Consider the following 21,795-nt stretch of genomic DNA (forward strand, 5'->3'; position numbering starts at 1 on the left):
CTGGTATAGTACTGATCTGATCAAAGATATTGATCCATTCAGACACTATACTAGCAATGGAGGTTTATTGTGCATGATGTGGCTTCCACCTTTGCATGTATCATGGCTTGTGTTATTCTGGTTTTAACAGATATAACACTTAGGGGGATTTCCAGGATTTTGCTATAACCTGCTTGGCAGCCGTAGTGACTTGCATAAGGAGTTTGAATTGCGAATTGGAAATGGCAGGAGGGCGTTGATTGAGTAGGGCTGTTGTCGGGTCGCAACGTGGTAGCGCTAAGTGTAGATAACATGGTGAAAATTTCAACCCAGAAGGTACGAGCTACTGGGCAATCCCACCACATATGGTAATGTGTTCCTGGGTCTGTACAGCCTCTAAAACAGTTGGGTGAGTAATCAGGGGTATATTTCGCGACTCTCGTTGGGACCAAATACCAGCGTGTTAAGACTTTATAATTTGTTTCTAGTGCAACAATGTTCTGCGAAGATGATTTTGTATTGGCACAGATGTGGTCCCAATCAGATGAATCCAATTGCCTATCTAAATCCGTCTCCCACCTATGGGTATAAGGAGGGGGGGATGCGGTAGCCGGAGACGTGAGGAGGGAGTATAGGCTTGAAATGAGACCACGTCTGTGTGGGTCATTGCAGCATGCCCGTTCAAAGAGAGACATGGTGTTAGGTTGATTGGTTAGTGTTGCGTAGGGGGCGTAGAAGTGTTGTAGCTGTAAGTATCTAAATATTTCGGAAGCTGAGAGGCTATGTGTTTCCCGTAGGGAGGCAAAGGATTTAAACTTATTCCTCTGTAAGAAATGGTGTGTACGGAGCAGGTTAGCAGAGGTCCATGCTTTGAATAAAAGAGGTGTCAGCCAGGCCGGGGGGAAGGCTGGGTTTCGAAGAAACGAGAGCAAAGGATTATGTGGCGATTGGAAGAGATAGCGGGTTTTCAGTTTGTCCCATAAAGATAAGAAGTGGGAGGTGATGGGGTTGGTTATAGAACGGCGGTCTATTGGCCTTAACCAAAGTAAGTTAGCGGTGGAAAGGGGGTCGCACTCTATCAATTCAAGGACAACCCATTGAGGGATTTCGAAGGTCGCATGATATTTAGGCAACTGTGTTAGATGTGCTGCTTGGTAATATTTGCCGATATCGGGTAGGCCTAGACCTCCATGGAGCTTAGAGCAATACAAGGTGGAGTGGAGTGGAGTATACGAGGACGGGTATTGCTCCAGACGTAGGAAGAAATGCGGCGCTGCAGTATGCGAAGGTAGTGAGAGGGGACTGGGATTGGGAGGACTCTGAACAGGTATAAAATTTTTGGGAGGATTGACATCTTTATAACTGCAATTCTGCCTAGCCATGCAAGGGGAAGGGGGGACCATTTGGTCAGAAGAGCAGAAAGGTGGTTTAGCATCGGAGAGTAGTTAGCTGCATAAAGATCTGATAAATTAGGGGTCAATTTGATTCCCAAGAAAGGGATATGGCGTTGTGACCAGGGAAATGGTAGGATCTGTTTCAGATGGGCCAGCTCTTTAGGGGGAAGAGAGATGTTGAGAGCCGTTGATTTGTTGGGATTTATTATGAGACCGGAGAGCGAGCCAAACTCCTCGAGAAGCCGGAGTAGGGAAGGAGAGGAGGTCAAGGGAGATGTGAGAAAAAGTAAGACGTCATCCGCAAAGAGACATAACTTGTGATGAGTGCCCCCTATCTTGAGTCCCCGGACATCCGGGTTAGCTCTAATTAAAAGGGCCAGAGGTTCTATGGCCAGGGCAAAGAGCAGGGGGGACAGGGGACAGCCCTGTCTCATGCCTCGGGAAATTGGGAACTGGGCTGACCTGTGTCCTAGATATCTAATTCTGGCCGAGGGCTCTCGATACAGCAAGAAGATCCAGGTTAAAAAGTGTGGACCAAAACCCCAGCGGTGCAAAATGTAGTTAAGGTATGGCCATGGAACTGTATTGAATGCTTTCCGGATGTCCAAGGACAAGAAACAGGCGGGAATGTTGCGAGATTTGGCTAAATTTGCCAAGAGAGATGCACGTCTGATGTTATCTCCAGCTTGTCTAGTTGGAATAAAGCCCAATTGGTCGTTATGAATTAGAAAGCCTATACACAAATTAAGGCGTGAAGAAAGGATTTTTGCTAACTGTTTGATATCAATGTTAAGGAGAGAGATTGGCCTATAATTGGACCACTGCGTGTCATCTGAGTTTGGTTTTGGGATCATTGAAATGTTCGCTTGTACGGTTTCATGGTTGAAGGTATGGCCAGATAGTAAGGCATTAAAAGCATTGATAAGGATGGGTGTAAGGAGATGGGCGAATTTTTTGTAGTAAATGGCTGAGAAACCGTCTGGTCCTGGGCGCTTACGAGGTTTTAGACATTTAATAGCGTTTAAGGTTTCGGTTGGGAAGATGGGTTGCTCTAACGTCGCTTAGTGGCGCTCTGACAGGTTCGGGAAGGAGATGGAGGTTAAAAGGGTATCCGCTTGTGTGGGGTCGAAGGGTGCTGAGGAAGAGTAAAGCTGTGACAGATGTTTATGGAAAGTTCGTAGGATGTGTTCCAGATTACTAGTGAGGTTGCCAGAACAGGTGCGTATTCGAATAGGTCTAGTAATCTAGTCCAGCCTGTGAAGTGAGAGAGTAAAAGAAAGTATTGGGTTTATTTGCCTTAGTATAATATTTGTGCCTGGATCTACGAAGTGAAAGTTCCGCTTGGTCTGTGAGAAAGAGGTCTAGAGCCAATCTGGATTGTTCCAGGGCCTCATGGTTGGCAGGTGTAGGAGTCGCTTGGAAGGCTTGATGGGAATGCTCATATGTCTGCTCTGGAGAAAGATGTTGTCTTTTCATTTTATTTAAAAAGGACGCTGTGCTAATGCAAAACCCTCGCAGTACCAGTTTATGCACTTCCCATAACAGGAGAGGAGAAATTTCAGGCGATTAAGAGATAAATAATCTTTGAGGGCGGTTTTGATTTCTAAACAGTGCGTTGGATTTGCAAGTAGGTTGTTGATGATGCAGGAGGATTCAGTTGGGGATAGGGCTAACAAGGCCATGGATGTGAATACGGTGCAATGGTCAGACCAGGGAATTGGAATTATTTCAGAGGTCAGGAGCCGGGGAGAAGAGATGGCGGTAATGAAAATATGATCTATCCTAGAGAAAGACTTGTGGGGGTGAGAGTAGAAAGTGTATTGGCGTTTAGCCGGGTTAAGTTCCCACCAGGTATCTATCAAGGAATAACGTTGTAGTATGACTTGGAAGGTTTGCTTAGAGGTGGGGAAGGGGGAAGGTTGAGGGGATTTGTCGAGAAAGGGATATATTGTACTGTTAGAGTCTCAGCTGACAAATAAGGTACCTCGCTTGTGGTGATCTATAACCGAAAGTATGTGGGAAAGGAATGGTAAGGGATCTTAATTCGGGGCATAGTATGTAACAATGGTGAAGTCTACATCTAGGAGTTGCCCTACTAGCAGGAGATAGCGACCCTCTGGGTCTTTGACTTCAGTACATAGTGTAAAAGGTGTAGTGCGATGGAAGGCAATCAGTACCCCTCTGTGTTTGGTGGTGGCGGAGGCTGTATAGACCTGAGGATAACGGGGGCCGAAAAACTTAGGGGTGGAGTTGGGGGTATAGTGTGTTTCCTGTAGACAGACCACATGAGCTTTAAGTGTTGCAAAAGTGCGGAAAGCCTTATTACGTTTCTGTGGTATATTAAGGCCCTGCACATTCAGGGTAAGGATATTTAACGAGCCCATGGGGAGAGTGTGTAGTAGATTGAATAGTATGGCACCGCCATCTGGGATGGAGCCTGACAATTACTGTAGGAGGTGGATAATTTGCAGAAGAGGCTGCACGAAGTCATGGAGTCATATTGGGGGAAGGAAAAGGGGAACGGTAAGGGAGAGGTAACAAAGAAGAAGGGGTATAGGGGACCATTTAAGGCCTAAAAGGTGGTCTTCGGGAAAACACAAAGTCAGTGTGAGCCAGGGAGCAATAGTAGACCAAGTGCTATTAAATAGCCAATAACACAGGGGCTAGAGTGGAGTGCGCAGGTATGCGGGCCGTGGGGATGACAGTATTAACATAAATATATGGTAGCGGGATCCCGGAAGAAGTACAGGTGGAAAAATATCTGAAGAATTTGGTGGGGTCCTAGGCTCGGGCAGCACTGGTTGCATGGGTTAATCAACATGGGTGGAGAAATGTGGCATTCCAGAGCCGCCAGAGCCGAGGCTCCCAAATGCAAACTGAGATATAGTCCAGGAGGAGTGATGAAAAAAGAAGAAAAAAAAAAAAAAAAAAAAAAAAAGGGGGGGGGGGGGGAGGGTAAAACTATTGACACATGAAGTTCAACTGGTTCTCTGTGACATAGGGGAGACAAAGAAAAAAAAAAAACCAAAACAGCCCCCAACTTATGGGGCAACCAAAATCCAACAGGGAGAGAGAGAAAGGACATCATGGGTGGTAACCTCGATGATGGTCAAAAGGGTACACCGCCTGGTGTGTGTGGCAGAAAGAAAAATGTGGGACGTAATTCAGTCCATGGTGTCTTGCAGAGACAGGCCTGGTGACGAGAAACGCCCTCGTTTATGGAGGCTGAGTTGACCTTCATTTTGTACGTGGGGGACAAGATTTCCGCGGCGAGCAGGATGTGGACCTCCGTTTAGTACTCTCTGACGGTGTTGCTGGGGAATGTAACTGCAGGATCCGCAGAGTATCCAGTAGCTCTTTTGGAGTCTTGCAGGTGTAATCTCGGGTCTGGTATCGGAAACCGCACTGCAAAGGGGAAGCCCCACTTATACGGTATACCGTGTTGTTGAAGTGCCTGTAGGTGGGGTTTCATAGCCCTGCGCTTGGCAATAGTCGTGGGGCACAGATCTTGGAATAGTTGGTAGGTGTGACCTTGGAACTGCAGAGATTCTGTAGTACGAGCTGCTTGTAGGAGTTGCTCCCTAGTGCGGAAAAAGTGGAGCTTGGCTATAATGTCACGTGGTGGACCTTCCGTGCGTCGTGAGGCTAGCGCCCTGTGAACTCTATCCATTTCTAATCTTTCAATTGGGATAGCTGGGGCGAGCTCTTGGAATAGAGCTGTTACAGTTGATTGGACATCGACGATTGTTTCCGGAAGGCCACAGATACGCAAATTCGAGCGCTTTGCTCAGTTTTCAAAGTCCTCCAGTCGCGTTAGTAGTGTTGCGTTTTCGTCACGCAGGAGGTCAAGGTCTTCCGCTTGTGTCTGAAGCGAGACGTCAAGACTGTCCACTCTCTGTTCTAGGTCAGCAGTGCGTTGTCCTAGTTCACGGATTTCCCTGGATAGTGTGGCGGTGATGCGGTCAGAAGTTTGCTTCAGAGCTCTGTGCAGCATTTCTTCAAAGCGTGCCAATAGGTCAGGGGGTGTAAGGTCAGATGTCAAAGCATGTGCAGGGGTGTCCGTTTCAATGTCAGACTCGCCCTCAGATGTGCAGGGATGGCTGGGCTGCGAATCCTGTAGAGCTGTGTATGTCACTGCAGCCTGCTTGCTTCCATGTGCTGGGGCGGTGGCCATCTTTGTTGAGGCCTTTGCTAGGGCCTCCTTAATTGTTTTAGTTGGAGGGGGGGGCCTGGTGTCGGGGTGCCCCTTTAACCATGATGCCACTTGCCAGGGGGGGAGGCTGTCATCAACACCTCAGCCCCCGTTCTTTTCTCTGCCTCCGTGCAGGCTCCGGTCAGTGGGCGGGCCTGTATTCGGCTCGCTATGGGGACAGAACCCCTGTCAGAATCCTAAGCCCCGCAGTTACAGATCAGCTGCTAATTGGGGCGGTTCAGGTCAGGGGGGGCCCGCCTTGGGGATCGGGTCCCTCTGCGATGTGTCGCAGGCCGGGATCCGCTGCTCTGTGGCTCTGTCACCCGACAGGGAGACAGAGCTCTATCAGGACATGTTCGTCCAGCCGGCCGCGCATGCGCCGCACTTTGAACTTTAACCTAACCTTAAGGCAGGCCATAGATTATGCAATTTTCTTACCTCCCGCCACGAAAATCACTCGATTGCCCCATCAGCGTACTTATTGGTATTGGGGAAATCCCTCCCGCAGTGCTATTGTGTTCTGTCGGTAAAGAGCATTCCCTGCCAGCAGAGCGCAATGATTATTGTTGCCAGCTATATCCGGTGGTACTGATCATTCAGGATATAGACAGTAGTTGATAAATTGACAACCAGGGTGTCCATACATGGATCAAAATTCATCTGGTTCTTGAACCGGCCACATTTTGATCCATGTTTGGCTGGCTTAAGACCTCATATGCACTATGTGTTTAGGACACACTGTGAATTCCAGCATCAAAAAGCTGTAGGTTCCTGTGAATGGAATAACAGGTGTGTGTGAACTCCATACATAGCAATGACAGGCTAACAGCCATAGCTATCCATGACTGTTCACACAGCCAGAAATTACCTGGGATTAGGGACAGATGATTATGGCTGGATGCAGTGTGTTTACATCCAACCATGATCATATGTTCCCAACTGCAGGTAATTACTGGCTGCGTAAACAGTAACATTCAGCTGTGACTGCCATCAGTCTATCATTGCTTTGAGGCCCCAGCTCTTCGCACACATGTGTCATTCCAGTTAAAGGAGCCCACAGATTCTTTTCACTGGAATTCACAGTGTGTGCTAACCACAAATGGTGAATGAGGTCTTAAACTTAAAGTTCATGTCCAGTTCTAATTTTTTTTAATAGCTTTTTTTTTAGAAATTGCTTTTCATTTCCCTTCTATCACCAAAAGAAAAGCATTACTCACCCTCTCCTTCACTACCGATCCTCTTCAAGGTTGAATGACACCCAGAGAAGACAGGTCCAAGAGCAAGCCGGGTTGGTAACAGGAAGTCACTATAGCAAGGAACACAGACAATGCTACTGGGGAGCCAGAGATCAACTAGCAACTTGGAGTGATGAGCCTCCTTATAAAGGCCGTCTGGCACCAAACTGAGCCAATGCGTGTGCAACTATGCGCCAGTGCGCATGCGTGTTCCAGCTCACGTCCGTGCGTCATGCATGGATCTTCGCCATCGTACAGTTCTGCAGCCATGCAGGGTACTGGCAGGAGTACCAGATCTCCTAGAACTTCTGCTGTGGACAGAACCCTGACAATAGCCCTAAAAACCTGACATGGGGTCTAATTCCCTGTCTTCTAATCCATTCCAAAAGATAGAAAAGTCATGTACCTTAACTTTTATTGTATTTTAACCTTGTTTATAGTGATAAGAAGCACTAAGTGAATAACAATACTGTATTCTGTTTTGGATGAGGTTCTTATACCTGTGAATGTTTTACATATTCTTTTCATAGATGCGAACATTGTGCTACAGCTGCCAGTTACTTGGTGGTGTCATTACACAGACGCGTGGAGATAAACAGCAGTATGGAAAAAGCTTTCTCATTATAGCTTCACAACTAAGCCACTGTCGGACTGTACTGAGGCTGTTTGATGACCTATCTATGCTTGCATACTCTCTTCAATATGGCCTAGGAAAAAAAGTGAGTTGACCATTATGTTTGTGTATTACCTGATAAACATCCTGAGAAAAGCCAGCATACAGTGAAGGCGATTCCTCAACGTATGTTAAAATCCTTTACCCGTACAATGATAGCCCGTTAAAAGAAAAGTATGGGTTTTTGAAAAAAAAACAAAAAACTACTGATCGTTCAGTTCTCGGTCTTCAGTAAACAGATAGCAAGGACTGTCGGTCACTGGCTCTCTGCTCTGTACCCCTCTAGCGCTCTCTGGAGTGCCAGGCTGTGGAGAGGGCAGGAGCAGTTGGCTCAGGGTCTCAGCAGCACACTGAGAGGCTGAGCCAGCTGCTGCTCAGGCATCTGGGTGGATCCTGACAATAAAGTCAGGATCCCTCCACAGGCTGGACCGGCTGAATGACATCAGCCAACAGGGGGCTTTAGCCCTGGGTAACAGGAATGCAGAATGGAGTGTACTCTTGTGACCCACAGGAGAAGTAACGCCAAAAGAGCCTTACCCCTACTTCTCCTTTAAAGCAGCCCTATCAGTTGATTAAAACAGTTTATGTGGCAGTTCCATGCAGTAGGCGAGCACTGTGCCCACATGTCTGGTGTCCCATGTGTATTATAGTCTCTCCATTTCTAACTCTTCAGCATTTCTCACTTTTGAGAGTGTCAGATGACATTGTTCCCCACCTCACGCTGTCTCACATCCTCAGACTTCAATGACAGTTCACAGCACAGAACCACAGCATGTGGTCAGGAACATTCCAGGAAGTGTCCAATGCTGAAGAGTCTGACATAGGCCACATTGCTAGAATGGAGTAAAGTAAAGAAACAAAGTCCACCAGAATAGGCTACTAGAGCTCATCTAAGGCAGAACACAGATTTTTTTTTTAGATAGTTTACTTAGATAGTTAAGTAACATTGTCACTTTAAGATTTTCTACTTTTTTGTCATCAAATGCTGTAACTTTCTCATTAGCTCTAATGTACAGTTGCAAGAAAAAGTATGTGAACCCCTTGGGATTACGTGGAGTTTTGCATGAATTGGGCATAAAATGTGCTCTGAACGTCATCTAAGTCACAACAATAGAAGAACACAGTCTGCTGAACATAATACTACACAAACATTAGATGTTGCCATGGTTTAATTGCACATAACATGTAAACATTCACAGTGCAGGGAGGAAAAAGTATGTGAACCTTTGGACTTAATAACTGGTTGACCCTCCTTTGGCAGCAATAACCTCAACCAAACGTTTCCTGTAGTTGAAGATCAGACCTGCACAACGATCTGGAGTAATTTTGGACCACTCCTCTTCACAAAACTGTTTCAGTGTAGCAATATTCTTGGGATGTCTGGTGTGAATCGCTCTATTAAGGTCATGCCACAGCATTTCAATCGGGTTCAGGTTAGAACTCTGACTGGGCCACTCCAGTCTGTGCTGTTGTAGCCATTGTTTTGTTGAATTACTTGTATGCTTTGGGTCATTGTCCTGTTGCATCACCCATCCTCTGCGGAACTTCAGTTGGCGGACAGATGGTCGTACGTTTTCCTGCAAAATGTCTTGATAAACTCTGGAATTCATTTTCCCATCAGTGACAACAATCCGTCCAGACCCTGAGGCAGCAAAGCAGCCCCAAACCATGATGCTCCCTCCGCCATGTTTTATAGTGGGGATGAGGTTTTGATGTTGGTGTGCTGTGCCTTTTTTTCTCCACACATAGTGTTGTGTATTTTTCCCAAACCACTCAATCTTGGTTTCATCTGTCCACAGTATATTTTGCCAGTAGTGCTGTGGAACATCCAGGTGCTCTTTTGCAAACTTCAAACGTGCTGCAATATTCTTTTTGGACAGCAATGGCTTCCTCCGTGGTGTCCTCCCATGTACTCCATTCTTGTTTAATGTTTTCCTTATTGTAGATGTGTCAACAAAAATGTTAGCATGTGCCAGAGATTTCTGTAGGTCTTTAGCTGACACTCTGGGATTCTTCTTTACCTCATGCAGCATTCTGCGCTGTGCTCTTGCAGTCATTTTTACAGGACGACCACGCCTAGGGAGAGTAGCAACAGTGCTAAACTTTCTCGATTTGTAGACAGTCTGTCTTAGCGTGGACACATGAACATCAAGGCTTTTGGAGATACTTTTGTAACCCTTTCCAGCTTCATGCAAGTCAACAATTCTTGATCGTAGGTCTTCTGAGAGCTCTTTTCTGCAAGGCATGGTTCACATCAGACAGTGCTTCTTGAAACCAGTAAACCCAAAACAGGTGTGTGTTTATTAAGGGCAGGACAGCTGTCAGCAACACATCCAATATCATCACACTGATTGGAGTCAAGGTTGGCTCACTCCTGGCTCCAATTAGCTCTGGGAGAAGTCATTAAGCTAGGGCCTCACATACTTTTTCCTCCCTGCACTGTGAATGTTTACATGTTATGTGCAATTAAACCATGGCAACATCTAATGTTTGTGTAGTATTATGTTCAGCAGACTGTGTTCTTCTATTGTTGTGACTTAGATGACGTTCAGAGCACATTTTATGCCCAATTCATGCAAAACTCCACGTAATCCCAAGGGGTTCACATACTTTTTCTTGCAACTGTATATGGTAAAAATGTAGTGTGTAAATCCAAATCCTAGAATTCCTTTTTTTTATTAGATGAAATGTTAATTTTTTTTATTTTCTCAGCTTCTGTCAATGAAGGCTATTTTATGTAATAACAAATAATTACAACATATAGTTTTATGTAGAGTCTGGGGGGTTTCAGAGTGGTAATCTGATTTAAAGTGGTCCTACAGGCTGAAGGCATTAAGGTAAAAACCCTTCTGGGTGCAGCTCCCCCTACTTCCCCCCCTCATACTTACCTGAGCCCCTTCTCGCTCCAGCGATGTTCATGAGAGAAGCAGCTCTCTCAGGCCTCTCCCTTCTCATTGGCTCACACAGCAGCAGGAGCCTTTAGCTGTCAATCACAGCCAGTGAGCCAATGAGGAGAGAGCGGGTGCGAGTCAGGGCCGAGCTCTGTGTGTGACTGAGTCATGTCCATTCACAGGAGCGTGGCTTGGAAGCAAGCCTGCTTGCGTGCCACCATAGAAAGTGGTTTGCTATTGGGGGCTCTTAGCAGGGGGGAGGAAGCAGGATCACTAGCAGGGGGGACCAAAAAAGAAAAGGATGGGGGTTGCTCTGTACAAAACCATTGCCCAGAGCAGGGTAAGTATGCCATGTTTGTTATTAAAAAAAAAAAAAATTTAGAATCACTTCAACCCAGTTTCTGCTAAGACCTAAGATCTAAGTTACTTTGTATTTCTCTTGTGATTTGAATCCCCCCACCCAAAAAGAAACATACAGACCCAAACCACTTTGTTCAGTAGCTTAAGGATTCAGTGTTGTTGCTTCTAGCATAGGATGGGATAAGGATGCTGCAGAAGGGGTTAGTTTAGTATAAGGGATTAAACTCTGAGGCTGGGTTAGTGTTAGAGTTAAGGTTTTTGTTTAGCTGTTCCGGTTAAAGCAGACCTTGCACTAACTCTTATAAAGAAAGGGCACTTTCACTGCACTAAACTGTAAAAAACAGTGGGGGAGGGGTGATTTCATTAATATACCTATCTTCCTCTGCTTTCATCTGCAGCACCTAGATGAGAGCAATATGACAGTTCTTGCAGTAAGACCCCAAGGCATGCTGAGTGCCCAGCTTTTGCAAAATGGTGATCATGCATTGTGTTGACATGTGGGCTAATTGGCATTATCCAGGATCTCATTGGAAGGATGATGATGTTCTTACGTCTGACAATGTTTTTATTGCTGTGTGTGCCATCCTGGTCCAGTGATACCCATATTCCCTCATGTTTTGTACAGGAAATGAGGGGAATTCTTCCCAATTGCGCCAGAGGTAAAAAAAAATCCATTCAAGGCAATCGCAGTTCATTTGTGGGCACCAGATCATGTGGTACTGAAGTATCATGTGACTTGGAGCGGCGTACATGTTTTATTTTTTGTGCAGCCTGGTGCGATTTGCAGCCCTCCAAATCGCACTGCATGGGATGTACAGGAATCGCACAGGAACCTGGATCTTGTTCCTGTGTGATTCTGGTGTGAACTGGCCCTAAGAGTTAAAGCAGCTGAGTTTCTGCCCCACTTTACAGTGAGTAGCACCTTTTAATGCATTTTTCCAAAGAGTTGTTTAGTCCAATACATTAAAACTGTATGTTACATTGTGCTACATGAACAGAAAATCAAGAAACCTGTTTCCTAAATTTCTCTGCATACCGCTGTGTATTATTTAACTCACAGTATTTCTTTAATTGTATAAACTTGACCAGGAGGAGGACCGTCTTATCCGATGGATATCTGTCATTGGTAACATATTTGATCAGCTCTACTATCCATGTGAGCATGTGGCCTGGGCTGCTGACGCTGGGGTGATTCAAACCAAATCTGATATTTGGTGGACTGCGAGCACTGCTCTTTGGGGTCTTTCACTTTTAGTAGGAATAATAAGGTATGTTGCTTCAAACTATTAGTTAAGAACAGAGCACTTGCACATACTAAAATATGCAGCTATAGAACATTTTACACGGTATTTTGCTCTTGTATTTTACACTTGTGTTTCATCTGCACTTTAAAACTGAACTCTAGGATGTTTTACTTGTAACAGGGTTTGCATTTCTGTCCATATATTACACAGCCCTGGCACACAGCCAGTCTTGTGACCTGATTTGCTCTATTACAGTTTTACAGTATTACAGTTAAGGAGAAGGAACAGAAGTAAAAGGAGCGCATTTGTCTGGTATTCAGATCCCCCTTCTGTCAGCATATTATTTGTTAACCCTTGAGTTCTGTAGTACAAATTATTGGCTCCTTGTGCTTCTTCTCCCAGACTGAGCTCTGCTGTACAGGAACGGCAACAGGCTGATAGCAAATCAAAATCAGGTGCTTATAACAGTTGCTTTTTAAAAGTGAACTTAATGATTCTTTAACCACTAGCCTACAGGGCACTTATACCCCCTTCCTGCCCAGGCCAATTTCCAGCTTCCAGCGCTGTCACACTTTGAATGACAATTGCGCAGTCATGCAACACTGTACCCATATGAAATTTTGATAATTTTTTTGAGACAGAGCTTTCTTTTGGTGGTATTTAATCACCTCTGGGATTTTTATTTATTCTTAAACAAACCAAAAACCACTGAAAATTGTGGAAAAAAAAAAGTTTTTTCTTCGTTTTTGTTATACAATTTTGTAAATAAGTGATTTTTCTCCTTCACTGATGTGCACTAATGAGGTTGCAGTGATGGGCACTGATAGACTGCACTGATGGACACTGATAGGTGGCACTGGTAGGTTGCACTGATGGGCAATGACAGGCATCACTGATGGGCACTGAAAGGCAGCACTGACACATGACACTGATACATGACACTGATATATGGCACTGATAGGCGGCACTGGCTAGCACTGATAGGCGGCACTGATAGGCTGCACTAATAGGCGACACTGACTGGGACTGATTGGCAGCACTGATAGGTGGCACTGATTGGCACTGATGGGTGACATTGAAAGGCAGCTCAGATGGGCACTGATATGTGGCATTGATGTGCACTGATATGTGGCACTGATGGGCACTGGCGAGCACTGACAGGTGGCACTTCTGGGGCCACACTGATCATCAGGGCACACTGATCATCAGTGCCCTGATGATCAGTGTACATGCCCCCTCCGCGGAAAGCCGATTACTGGCTCTCCTCTCGAGCTGTCAGCGTGACAGCTCGAGAGGAGAGAAATGTCGATAACCGGCATTTCCGTGTTTACATGTGATCAGCTGTGATTGGACACAGCTGATCACATGACCGAGCCGATATCTTCGGCTCTTTCCGTGATTCGCTGTGTCCGAGGGGCACAGCGCACCGGCGATTGCCGCGCTGCGCGCTACCTGAGTCATATGACGTCCTGTCAGAACGAGAGAACCAACTTGCGCCCGTCATTGTACTATAGGGTGGGCGGAAGGTGGTTAAACCTCGTTCACACCATACATGCAGAAAAAAACTGCACAGATTTCACTTGCAGAGACACAAGTTTACATCAATTTTCAAGTGTGGTTCAATTAGTTTTATACACATTGCAGATTCCTGTGCAGGAAAAAATCTGCACCTAATGCAGTGTTGTGGTGTGAACAGGGCACATTAGAGAACAATTGATTTCTTTGCGCTCTAGCAGAATGCGTGCAGAAAAGCTCAGGTCTTCACACTGTTATGAACACACACCTTCACAAACTGGTGTTTTTTATTTGCCTGGAGTTCAGGATCAAGTTGGCCAGTGGATAAAGGGAGCCAAGTTCTTTGTGTAAATAACACTCCAATGTTTGTAGTTCAGGATGAGTTAAAAGAGAAATATGGGCTTTAAAAAAAACCCATTATACTCAGCTTGGTGGATGCTGTAGTGGTCGTATGTACCTGGCACCGAATAGCTGTGTGTTCGCAGCCATTTTGTTCACGTCACAAGTCTCCCATGCTATGTTGTCATAAGAAGGCATAGCCACAGTAACCTTTCCCTCCTCCTTCCTTCAGTTTATACAATACACAACTGTTAACTGACACCCCTTATCTGTCTGTTAATAGCAGTAGCAGAATCTAACCCCCAATACACATCTCAGGGCCCATAAAAGTGTCTGACGTAGCCGCTTCAGTGACTAGAAGAATTAACAGACATTGGGTCATAAATACCTTAGCTGGAAGTCTGTAGAACACACATCTGTCTCAGTAGAAGCCCACTATATTTCATAACTTCTGAAACTATGACCGTATAGCAGAATACAGTCCTATTCACCTTCATCAGTTATTGGGTTTGAACCCAAACACCCATATGCTAGGAGGTACCATTAGGAGGATTAGGACTCTACTCCCCCTATGAGAAATAGATATTCGAGACCTATTATATCTATAATCATTTTGATGCTAATTTCATGCTGGACAGTAATAAGCAGGGTAGTCAACTGTACCCTGCAGATATTCAGAGATATGAATACTTATAGAAAACTGTATGAACTCAGACTTGATCATAAAAGTGGTGGCATCCCAGCAACCACCCCTCAGATGCTTAATTGGTCAGATGGCCTCTGTCAACACCCCTTTGATTCCACAGAAAAGGGGAATGCCAGGGCAGCTCTTGTTTCATCATCAAACCAAGGAACACCTAACAGGATGTATATGAGCCACTGTACTGTTTTTGCTCATGCACTGGACTTTGCTGAAATCAGAATTTGCAAGTATTTCTCATTTTCAACTCCTTTTTATTTCTGTGTTGCTTTGTTGTCTCTTTCAGTTAACACCTTTTTTCTGTAAATATTTTATTTGCACCATTTTGACCTTTTTGATTATTAAACTCTATTTTGAAAAGTGTTGAGGATATTAAGGCATTTAATGCAAACTAAAAGAATCCCTATCTCCTGAAGAGTGCTACTGTAGTATTCTTGTATCACGGTCACGTGATAGTTTATGTTTTTGGGGTTGTATTCGATATGTGCAAAGAGAGATCATACAAATACTTATAAGTATAACATTTAATAAAAGTAATGACAGATACAGATGACAAATATTAGAAAATATAACAAGAATACTTGACTAAAAATGTGTTTTCCACCACGGGTCCTCCCATTATATGGCATGGCGCTGTGGATCAAGTGCAGACAATGCCTCATGGCAGTTCTGAGTGAGACAAATATTTCCAGTCTAGCTGTGTGCTGTATACTGGACTTATGTGTAAGGAATCGACAACCCACCACCCTTACAAACAACATGATGAGCTTCTAAGGAAAATGGCACATTCCTGAAAGGAGAGTGGGCTGGCTTGTCCATATAGTTACATTCCTTTGTTATTTAAGGTAATCAGACTTTGTCCTCATACACCCCTTTAAAGGATAGGTTCACCTTTGGATCATGTTAGGGCTCTTTCACACAAACATTCCGATCAGGTACATCTGCCCATTTTTCAGGTGGACCCGATCCGAACCTCCATTCTCCTCTGTGGAGTGGCTAGTGTAAACAGACATTTGTCCATTTACACCCACCAAACAGCCGATCTGCCAAAAAGGGACGGATGGGGATCTAATTCAGCACCAGAGCAGACAGAGCTGTCATCCGCTTGCGCAACAGAGAGATCCACCGCTGAGCAATCAGATCTGCTAAACGGGTCTGTCCCATGTGAAAGAGCCGTTACATGTTTCACCCGTTTATAGGATGGAACATGTAACATGTTCCCACAACTGCAGCCAAGCCCGCCGTCCTCCCTCCGACAGATAATATGGGGAGAGGTTTCCCTGTACTATCTGTCAATTTGAAAACAACATGGCCATGCTCCGCCCACACGGCCACACCACTTATTCACAGTGTTCATTGAAGCTTCCTGTCAGTATATCTGCTTGACCGTACATCCCGTATGACAAGCAGATATTCTGACAGGTCTACAGGAGACCTGCATGGCATCAGCGATTTACTGATCGCTGGTGCAATGCTTTTCAGGGTCCTTTGGACAAAAATAATAAATGCACATTTTCTTACCTGCAAAAAAAGTGAATTTATTATTTTTGTCCAAAAGGTGAACTTATCCTTTAACCAAGGCTTGGAGGCATTCTTAAACATTAGTGAGCCACAATATTAATAAGGAGATATGTAATATGCAATCTTCCTATCAAGTATAAATGTCTGAACATACTTGTCTGTGGTGACAGTGCGTCTTACAGGCGTTTATTCAAAAATCAATCTTGTTATTGCTAAGATTATGAGTTTCCTCCTCCTTGGTAAAAAAGGTGGTGGTGGTGGCAGTTTAAAGGGCTAATTAAATAAACCCAGTAACAATTGCGATGTGAGATTTACCAGTCTTTTTCATAAGTCGGTGAAGAGGGCGGTAGTTGGACATCCATATTCCTCTCAGTTGCAGCAACAATCTGATGCTGCATCTGTCCCCTGCCGGCTCTGCACTAAGAACTGAGCGGCGATCAAACACCGCTGAGCGTTCAGTTCTCCCCTCCACTCTGAGCAGAGAGCCATAACTGTCAATTTCTAGTTCTCTGCTCTGCCCCTCCAGTGCCCACTGGAGTGCTCACTGGAGTGCTGGGCTGTGGAGGGTCAGAAGGGGCTGGCTCAGGCTCAGTGGATTGCTGAGAGCCTGAGCCAGGTGCTGGTCAAGGCTTCTGGGTGGATCCCGACCATATGGTCGGGATCTTTTCAAAGCCTTGACTGGCACTTTGACGTCTGCCGACAGCAAGCTTTACTTGCACAGGAGTGCAGAACAAACTGCAGCTTTGCTTTGGCTATACTTCTCCTTTAACTTTAGGGCCCTCTTGTTCAGCTGGAACATCTAGCAACATTAGCAGGTAATGTCCTAGAACTGCAGTATACTGGAATTTACTGAAACAAATATGAGCATTGTTTCCATATTACTCTGACAATCCCATGTAACGCCCCTCACACTCCCATTAATCAGGTTTTAGGGGAGGAGTGCTTTAAAGGAGTGGTTCTGGCAAAATCTGAAAAACCTTTGCATTGATTGCTAAATGATTGCTATATATTTTCATAATTTTGGTGGAGATTGGGAGATTGCAGAAACATATTGCATTCTATATATTCCTATATTGTAAGCTCCAAGGAGCAGGGCCCTCAAATCCCTCTTGTATGGAACTGTATTGTTGCTGTATTGTCTCCCGTTATATTGTAAAGCGCTGAGCAAACTGTTGGCGCCATATAAATCCTGTATAATAATAATAATATAAAGCAGTGACTTGCACATAAAGTAAGTAATCCTGCGATGTAGGGAGAGGTCAGATTACTTGCAACCTGTTTGTGTGTTTGCTTGTCTTTAAGCTCCCTATGAGCAAACAATACTATTTAAAATGAGAACTTGTGTTTAGTTAGAGTTGTATACTCAGCAACCTCCTTAAGTAAATCTGTAGGAAGGCTGCTGACTTCATGTTCTGAATATGCTGGTTACTTGGCTGTCATAATAATTAAATGATTTAAGTGTTTTCTAATTCATTGGGGTTGATTTAGTAAAGCTGGAGAGTGCAAAATCTGGTGCAGCTGTGCATGTTAGCCAATCAGCTTCTAACTCCAGCTTGTACAATTAAGCTTTGACATAAAAACCTGGAAGCTGATTGGTTTCTATGCAGAGCTGCACCAGATTGTGCACTCTCTAGCTTTAGTAAATAAACTCCATTGTCTTTAAGGCCTCTTTCACAGGGGGCAGATCCCCTTGCTTAGCGGGGGATCTGCCCGCTGATCCACGCTGAGCGAGCGGATCACAGATCTGTGTCCGCTACGCTTATGCAGAGTGGACACTGACACAGCCCGCTGTCCTCTATGGGCTGTTGGATGGAAACTGACTGTCTGTCTGTTTCCATCCAACTGTCATCCAATCTGCCAGACGGATGGGGAATGGATTCCATCCATCTGTTTTAGAAGACAGGATCGGATCAGATGCTGGCGGGTGTAAACTGACATATGTCCGTTTTATACCCACCGCTCCATAAAGAGCAATGGAGTGTCCAATCGGATCCACCTAAAAAATGGGCAGGCAGACCCGATCGGTCCACGTGTGTGAAAGGGGCCTAAAAGGAGAATGAATTAGAAGTTCTGCTTTCCCAATATAAAATCCCCCGCTTGTTGACATACTGAAGGGGGATCTGGAGGTGAAGGCAGAAGGATCTGGAACATGTTACATATTACACTCTAAATACAGGAGACACATGTAACATATTCCAAAAGGTGAACTTGTACTTTTAAAAGCAAAAATAACTGTTCTGCCATTACTGACCTCTTTTTTTTTTTTTTTTTTTTTTTTTAAATTCCAGTTGTTTGATTGTCATCCTCAGCATCCACCTTTTAGTACTTATTCACTAATATGGAACATTGTGGCCCCTGAAGTTGCAACACCCAATGCTTGCTCCAAATCAGTGACTCACTAAGTAGTAAGACTGGAAGATCAGTGTGATAGCTAGGCAGTTAGCATTCCTTGTTTATATAATTTAAATTTAAAGAATTAATGGCTTAGTTTATTTTATAGGATTGTTTTTTTTCTCTGATTAGGTCTTTAAGAATTTTACTGAAACTGAGAAGAACTAAAGGAAAACATTCTGAGTAAGTTGCTTGTAATTAGTGTTCAGTATTGAAGCATGTTTAGAAATATACTGTAGGTATGTTCTAGACATTTTGACTGATTGGCCATAGGCATAAAATACTGGATTAAATATTTAGGAGGAGGAAGTTTTGGGTGGTGTGACACCCAAAATAATAATCTCCCTAAATATTTGGGCAGTATTTTCAGCTATCAGTATGTGGTGTATACAGCCATCATATCTAAGAATTGATAAGCTGCAATATACGTTTTTGCTTTTGGGTTTAATACTGCTTTAAGATGCTTTAAGAATGTAATGGACATTGGGAAATATTTAGTTTAGGCAATTGGCCGTATGCATAGCCAGATTTTTGTGTCATACTTTTATAAAAAGGTTTTTTGCTCACAGGATTAAAGTGGAATACGTAGCCACAGGACCTAGTTTATCAGTAAGAATTCACCTGCTCTGAACCCATATCTATAAGCACATTCAGCAAAATAGTAGATAAATGTGACACTCAAAAATCCATGGTCTGGCATGCAAAATCCTTATGCTCTGACACACCATTGCTTAATGCATACCTAAACCCCAAAACAAATTAAAAAAATATATAGCATTTTACCAGTCCTTAGATGTTGTGGCTGCATTCTTCTTCTTTTTTTTTTTTTTTTTTTCCCAGGTCAAACATATTTTCAGCAAGCACATAAAATACCTGTTGATCTACCCAGAAATGCAGTTCTTGTTACTTCCAGAACATCATGTTATCTTTGTTTGTGTAAATGACTAATCCCTTGAACTATCATGTAATTGTGATTAACAAAGGGCAGGATTCACAAATTACCAGGTGAAAATAAAGAGAAAGGCCTGAAAAGAGAAAACTAATGCAATCACCACATCTAAGGACTGGTAAAGTGTAACATATTTCATTTTTGTTTTGGGTTTAGATATGCTTTATTAAACGTGCATGTGTTAGTTCTGGCCACAGAAAATATTGGCACACCGGGCTGGAGATGGAGACTGCCATATAGATTATGCAATTTTCTTTCCTTCCAGCATGGTAAGGACACTGCTGCACAATTGTGTTTTGTCATCTGGGAGCATTCTTTGCCGGCAGAATTAAAAGATCACTTCTGGCAGCTATAGTCAACAGCAGTGATGGCATGACAAAAATCCAAGAAAGATTACTAATAGTGGTGCCTGCTCCTTTAAAAATTAAAATCTATTGCAATTTCCCTAGAACTCAAACCTTGTGATTACTACTTGTATTGTGCCCATTATGTACAAAACTTGTCGCTGCCCCTTTAAGTGTAACTCCAGTTTAAGCAGTCATATAGTTGAAAAAGATACAGCGCTTACACTCTAAAAATTATGAAAAAGTGCTTAAATCCAAAGAGATAGCATTACATAATAACCAAATCTCTCATTACAATAAAGGTCCTACACTATTCAGTGTGAAAAAAGCGTTCTGTAATATTATGTCTTTCCTTTTCTTCTTTCTTGTTACACCAGTGCTCCACCACGTGTTTCATTCCATTGTACTCACCACAAATATATGACTCCTTAATGAAAAGGAAGGCTATAAGTGCTTTTTCCAAAGATTCAGATGCGATCTCAAAATGGTTTGGTTGGCAAATGGTATTCCCTCTCTGTGGACTCTTCGTCCCCAGTGTGACTTTCAACTCCATCTCAAGAAATTAATAGTGTACACCGAAAAGTAAATACCATCATTGTGCAGTCATGGTGGCTCCAGTGAGTAGAGCTTTTTGAAGATGGCGAAATGGAGAAACATAGAGGTGGTAACACGCTCATCATATATGATTTACATTATGATGTCACTTCTGGTTCTGGTGTTTGGAATATTTTTCATTTTCTGAGAGGGAGTTGCACACTGGGGAAGAAGTGTCCACAGAGAGGAAATACCACCTGCCAACCAAACCATTTTGAAATCGCATCTGAGTCTTTAAAAAGACTCCTTCCTTTTCGTTAAGGGGTCTTATATTGTGGTGAATGCATTAGAGCGAAACATGTGGTATAGCACTGGTGTAATAAGGAAGAAGAAGAGGACGGACATATAATATAGAGCAGTTTTTCACACGGAATGGTATGGGACTTTTATTGTAATAAGACATTTGGTTATTATGTAATGCTATCTATATGGATTTAAGCACTTTTTCATGATTTTTTGAGTGTAAGCACCAACCTTTAACTATATGATGACAAAATTCCAACAGGCCGGCTGTACTTAAGTCGACCAACTTTACTGCAACCAGCCTGCCCGTAGATGGATAGAATCTCAGCTACTCCCTGCTGAACCTTACCAGATTAAACCTATCTATGGCTAGCTTTATAATAGAAAACAACTCCTGCAGAACCCAAAACTTTGTGTACATGGTCATGTGTGTAATGTACCCTGCAGAATTATTTGTAGGTGAAATGGGGCGGATCTCCCACCAGTGAAAAACCTACATTGATTCATGATTACCAGAAGGAAAACTGATTTTCCTTTAGAAACTTAAATGACTTTAGGGTTACAGTGCTGAATGGGAATTACCGGTATATAAAAGCTGTTTAGGATAGAATTGTAAGCTCAATTCATAATGGAGAACAGTGGCCTAAATTGTGATAGAAATTAGCTCCTTTTTCTTTTTCTAAAAACACCCCTGTGATAGTCGTAGCTTATCTATTGCAATCTGACATATGCTTTATATGTAATAATATTTTTAGTTATTTAGTTATTCAATTAGCTCACAGTAGCCTCTGTGACATGCAAGCTCCCATCTTCATTGTAGGCATCTGAAGCCCGCTTGGCGTTTCCTTCGGGATACGGTGCTGCTGGCTACCCAGCATGCACCTCCTGATCTTACTCCTGTGTAGTGTGTACAAAGTGTGGCACACTCGTCTTGCAGGTTGCCATAGCAATGGCAGTGTCTGAAGACGTTTCCACTACATTGTTATGGCAATCTGTCAATCAGTTTTCCCATTGACTCCTGGGATTGATGACACTTATATCCCAGAAGCCAAAGGCGGCAGGATATGACGTACCTCGCCACAGGGAGGTACAATGGAAGTGAAGATCTATATTTAGCCTACAGGTAATTTGCATTAAAAAGAAAACATTCCAAACCAGGGGCGGACTGACCATTTGGAAACTCGGGCACTGCCCGAGGGCCCGGGTCAGTAGGGGGCCCCATGAGATGCCC

At 43.8% G+C, this 21,795-nt stretch overlaps 1 protein-coding gene across 4 annotated transcripts in view; it reads left to right on the top strand.

Moving 5' to 3' along the window:
• Window positions 1-21,795, top strand: part of PEX11G (peroxisomal biogenesis factor 11 gamma) — a 38,242-nt gene that overhangs the window by 9,100 nt on the left and 7,347 nt on the right. For 2 of the 4 annotated variants that reach the window (XM_089668753.1, XM_089668752.1), the window contains exons 2-5: window positions 7,331-7,519; window positions 11,814-11,992; window positions 18,567-18,617; window positions 19,540-19,652. In XM_089668753.1, the coding sequence (XP_089524879.1) occupies window positions 7,331-7,519; window positions 11,814-11,992; window positions 18,567-18,617; window positions 19,540-19,652 (532 nt within the window). The remainder of the gene's footprint in view (window positions 1-7,330; window positions 7,520-11,813; window positions 11,993-18,566; window positions 18,618-19,539; window positions 19,653-21,795) is intronic. The other 2 variants (XM_089668751.1, XM_089668754.1) reach the window with 1 other exon arrangement.

This window comes from Staurois parvus, unplaced genomic scaffold, assembly GCF_062004578.1.
Source record: "Staurois parvus isolate SC_StPar_1 unplaced genomic scaffold, SC_StPar_1.0 ptg000062l, whole genome shotgun sequence".
Taxonomy (NCBI): domain Eukaryota; kingdom Metazoa; phylum Chordata; class Amphibia; order Anura; family Ranidae; genus Staurois; species Staurois parvus.